The following is a 5,057-nucleotide window of genomic DNA, read 5'->3' on the forward strand; positions in this document are numbered from 1 at the left end:
TACATTTACTTCCCTTTTTAAAAAGTTTTTGAAATATTGATATTAGCCATCACTACATTTACTTCCCTTTTTAAAAAGTTTTTGAAGTATTGATATTAGCCATCCCCACATTTACTTCCCTTTTTAAAAAGTTTTTTCTTTGCTTGTTTTATTATTGGTAGTTTTCCAATAGACATAGAAAAGTTGTTTTATAATCAAGTTCTAAATACAATGAGGTTCCAAATGTAATATTTATTGTTTATCTATTATTGGCTGGTAATTCCTGTTTCACCCTGTACTCAAGCTTTTTAAAGCAACAACACATTACTGTAAAAAAGCTAACTTCTAGGGGGAATGATAACGTCGTTTACACTATAATTATGATTTTTTTAAATTACTACTAGTTAATAATACTTATAAAAGTGGATACTCCGTCTGGAACTATGTCACCTCGGTGAAATTGGTTGACACCATTGTCTTTGATTTTTGAGTTATCATGTAATAAGAAATAAGAACAAGAAATTCAAACTTTTTTGTAATGATATTTACAGACATTTCCAGAACTTGTGACTCGGTCATAGATATTGTTATAAAAGGAAACACTGTATAGTATTGTAAAGTTCTGATGATCTATTGAGGAGAAATTCAAAACACTATTTTGATAAATAATCCAAGCCATCCCTACATAGACAGTGCTGCCTCCTGCCTGACATATATATATATATGTTTATTTATTAATTTATTTTTATTTTCCTTTTCTATAAAATCAAAGTTAAATAAATAAATATTTATTTATTTATTGTCCAAAATGAGTTTCATTCTGTGGCTTGTTTGCGCTGTAGGAAACACGTTAACACCAAAGACAAATTTTGAATTGGGAATAACCTACTGAACAGATTATATAAAATGTTATAGATTGTGTTTTTGGATAGGTATGCTGTTTTTAAATTAGTTGCCAACATGGAGCCTCCATGAAAATTAAACCAAATGTTTAATCTTGGGGAATTCTAGAACAGCGTAAAGTTTAGTTTCAAATCCTTAATTATCCATAGATTATAAATAGAAAGAATGAAATTAAGTAACTTCCTTGAATTCAAAATTAAACTCTAAACTAAAACGTACAAATAAAATATTGTTTGAATATAAAGAAACTATTTTTCATTTATGTTATTTCTGCACAGAAGAGATCTATGAAAGAAGAGGAGGTAATTCAAATAGCTTTGCACTAGTGCCACCTAGTGGTCCTAAGAAATATTCGGATACCGTCCAGCATCAAGATACTCCTATTTATCAAAGCGTTCCCAAATCACAGACACATCTACCTGAGCCTACATCTGCCTCTGAACACTTGATACATGACTGTCAGAGACAATGTAAGCACTTCCTCTAATAACATTTGAAATTAAAAGAATAATGATGAGCGTGTTTTCTATAAATTAATGATATTGAAAAGACTTATGTTTAAAAACAAACAAACTGTGACTTGAGCAATATTTCACGATGATGCCGTTATGAAATAAAGGAATTTATCTTTAAGAGGTAATATTTTTGTTTGTTTGTTTTGAATTTCGCGCAAAGCTACACCAGGGTTCGCGGATCGCGGGTTCGAATCCCCGTCATACCAAATATGCTCGCCCTTTCAGCCGTGGGGGTGTTATAATGTGACGGTCAATCCCACTATTCGTTGGTAAAAATGTAGCCCAAGAGTTGGCGGTGGGTGGTGATGATTAGCTGCCTTTCCTCTAGTCTTACGCTGCTAAATTAGGGATGGTTAGCGCAGATAGCCCTCGTGTAGCTTTGCGCGAAATTCAAAACAAACCAGACCAAAATTAGAGACTGCGGCAGATGATAGCTTTAGTAGTTTTGCTATAAATACAAATTACAAAGCCTCCATTATCAACTCGCCACTGTCTGAAGATGCAATAGAAGATTATTAGCATTTTTACCATAAAGAACTGTCGTGTTGTTATTGAGTTTAACGTCTGTATTTATGTTATAATTTTGCCTACTATATTTCGTAGGTTCTGCTTTCAGAAAAAGTGTACACCTTTATTCCGTAATAAATATTCATTTCCTTTGATCTGTAATATACCTCAATCTCTCACCGACGTGTAAGTACGGAGAAAATAGAGTTCAATATATCTTTATGTAATTTAAAAAGTTGTGTGTGTGTTGTTTAGTATAACGGTTGAAATTCTCCGTAGATTACGATGACGAACTGGCACCTTACGCCACCTTCCGGCTACCCGGTTGTGATTCAGACACCGAAAGTTCCCAGGGTACAGTTCGAGAACTACAGACCTTTGGCAACCAATACGAGCGGTCTTTCCCCGATCCTTCGGCTCAGTACGACGTTCTATTTCACGTAAACATACTTTAATCAAATTAGAAAAAAAAACATAGCCAAAACCACCCGACAATACCGTGAATTTAATGAGGACTGAGTATTTTATGCCATCTTATTCTAAAAAGAAAACGTTCTCCGTTTCACATTTCTTTCCCACAAAATGCATTCTGAGTGAATGTTTACTTTACATCTTAGTTTGCTAAGATATGTCGTTCAAAGCAATAAAAATCATTCCAGGATGATAGAGTTTAATATATACAATCCGTGAAAGTTATAAAGAAGGTTTTATAATAGTTTTAGTGATATGAAGTTATCCTCCACGTAGATCAGTGGTAAGTTTGCGAACTTACAACTGTAAAATCCAGGATTCGATTCCCCGTACTCTGTCGTGTAGCTTTGCACTAAAACAGATGAGATTTATTTTTGCTTGTTGTTAAATGCAAAGCTGCACATTGGGCTGGCTGTGCTGTGCCCGCCACAGGTATCGAAGCCCGGCTTTTAGTGTTATAAGCCTTCAGATTTACCGCTGAGCCACTGGACGTTTCACCTGGTGGCCTTTAGTTATATTCAGTAAATACATGTAACCAGTAACCTACTGTACAATAGTTGTACTGTAATTACTTGAATACGTTGTATTTTGGTATTGTTGTTTTCATTTATTCAACAAATTATTAGAAATAATTTTAATTAATCAATAGAAAGATTTTAATTAAAAATCCTTTTTATTATTTGTTTATTGTAATCACCAACGCCTATTATACATGTTTACCAAAGGTTTTGATTTTACTTTCAGGCAGGAAGATCCAACCTGGCAAAACGTGAAAATAGGCAGTCATCCAAAACGTTGTAAGTACCTGTGGCTCAATTCCTACTTGAAGTAGTATCACTCAGTAAATACGTATTGAAATATAGGAAGAAGTGAAAGATCTGAGGTCAGAAACTCTTTGACAGTATATCTATTTTATATAACCGAACAATTGAACGTTTAACGAATCCATTCTCATGCCATTAAGTTCTGCTCTGTGGCTCCCTCTGTTGGAGTCAACTAATCTTTGCTCCTTTTTTTTATGTACCCATGGATGTTTGTTTTTGGAAGTTGTTTGTAAATTATAGAGAGACGATTTTGAAATGGCGATATGACAAAACAATTCGTTCTTTGTTTTTTGGAGGAGATGGGAATCTACAACGTTTTATTACCATTTTTGCGCTGTATTATTTTACAGATTTTAGAGTTGTGCAGGTGTGAAATATCGTTGTATATAATAAAACCCTTACGTGGATCTTCACCAAGTGTTTATTGATGTGACTTTTTTGTCTCATACAAAGACATCAATATAATAACTACCCCGAATTCAGTGTATGACAATCAATAGTTACCAGAATTGTTGTTACTAAATAATCCGGTTTACGATTAAGTAGTAATACCAGATGTATGACAATATATAATTACTCATATTGTTGTTACTATACAATGCAGTTTACTGTCAAGTAACAATACTCAGATTATAACAATGAATAATTGTTGTTACTAGATAATCCGGTTTACGATTAAGTAAAAATACTCGTTTACTCGTTGAGCTTGATTTGAATCATGTATAACTTTTCCAAAAGTCTGAAAGATTTTTTACCCTGTACGTATAACAAACAGAAATATAGTTAATTTTGCAATATCGTACTAAACATGAACATGCAGTGTGTGTGTGTATATACATATTCTTTGCTACAAATATTACTGTTGCCAAATCCAAATTACTACAATCCAACTAATACTGCTAAAGCTTCGGCATCAGTATTAGCATACTCGCCTTGTAATTTATGTGAGGTATTAGATTAACGTTACAGACGTATGATTATCACGCGCTTGTTTTTAGTTTATAGACTGCACTAGTTATAACTTTAACAAGTTGTTATTATTTGTGACTTTATCGTTCCGTACTGAAAGTTCTCATTGGTGCATTGTACTTGAATTTTTTTATCAGTAGGGTATCGGATCTTTGATGTCACTGACGCACAAAAATTGCCTGCTTCAAGTTTTTGGGAAGAACATCAGAATCCTGAAGATTCCGTTGTCCAAGTTTTTACTAAAACTTTAAAACAACTATCAAAGTCCAACGAACCGTCCAGACTTAGGTTAGTAATCGGTAGAAAAACAATGGGGGAGAAGTGGTAAAGAAAGAGAATTGTAGTTAAGCTGGGGTGGAACGGAGGCACTAGGAATAAACGAAAGAGGGAGAGGGGGGAAAGAGAATTTTGATAAAAACATCTGCAGCCAAAAAATATAATAACATAAAACAGTAGTTCTTCTTCTTCTCACAAAAACTTGCTGAGTTCTTCCTGAATAATGTTTCACATTTCTGAACTTTTTTTTCGTCTCCTACCTTTAGGGCTTTATTTTAATACAATCAATCACATAGTTTTAAAAAATATGTATTTATATATATATATTGCTTAGCGGCAAAAAAAGGGTTGAAAATTTTCTTACAATTTTTTGTTGAATTTAAATATTTAGTTAGTTTGATTGTTTGTTTAGTAATTTAGCACAAAGCTACACAATGGGTTTCTAGCGCTATAAGTCCACAAGACGTACTGCTGTTCCACTGAGGGCAAATTTGGTTAAGTTTTAATGTATTTCCTGGTGTTTACCTTTTAGTTCTTGTTGTTGTTTTTTCTCTCTTACAAGTAATTAGGCCAGATATGTTATAAGCTATGATTGTAAAAATTATTGTTCAAC

At 33.3% G+C, this 5,057-nt stretch overlaps 1 protein-coding gene across 7 annotated transcripts in view; it reads left to right on the top strand.

The window, feature by feature from the left end:
• LOC111086230 (Down syndrome cell adhesion molecule-like protein Dscam2) overlaps positions 1-5,057 on the top strand; it is a 121,920-nt gene that overhangs the window by 111,617 nt on the left and 5,246 nt on the right. For 4 of the 7 annotated variants that reach the window (XM_022388240.1, XM_022388242.1, XM_022388246.1 and 1 more), the window contains 4 exons: positions 1,161-1,352; positions 2,184-2,325; positions 3,120-3,172; positions 4,306-4,456. In XM_022388240.1, coding sequence (XP_022243948.1) covers positions 1,161-1,352; positions 2,184-2,325; positions 3,120-3,172; positions 4,306-4,456 — 538 coding nt within the window. Of the gene's footprint in view, positions 1-1,160; positions 1,353-2,183; positions 2,345-3,119; positions 3,173-4,305; positions 4,457-5,057 lie in introns of those variants that run through there. The other 3 variants (XM_022388241.1, XM_022388243.1, XM_022388244.1) reach the window with 3 other exon arrangements.

This window comes from Limulus polyphemus, unplaced genomic scaffold, assembly GCF_000517525.1.
Source record: "Limulus polyphemus unplaced genomic scaffold, Limulus_polyphemus-2.1.2 Scaffold939, whole genome shotgun sequence".
NCBI lineage: Eukaryota > Metazoa > Arthropoda > Merostomata > Xiphosura > Limulidae > Limulus > Limulus polyphemus.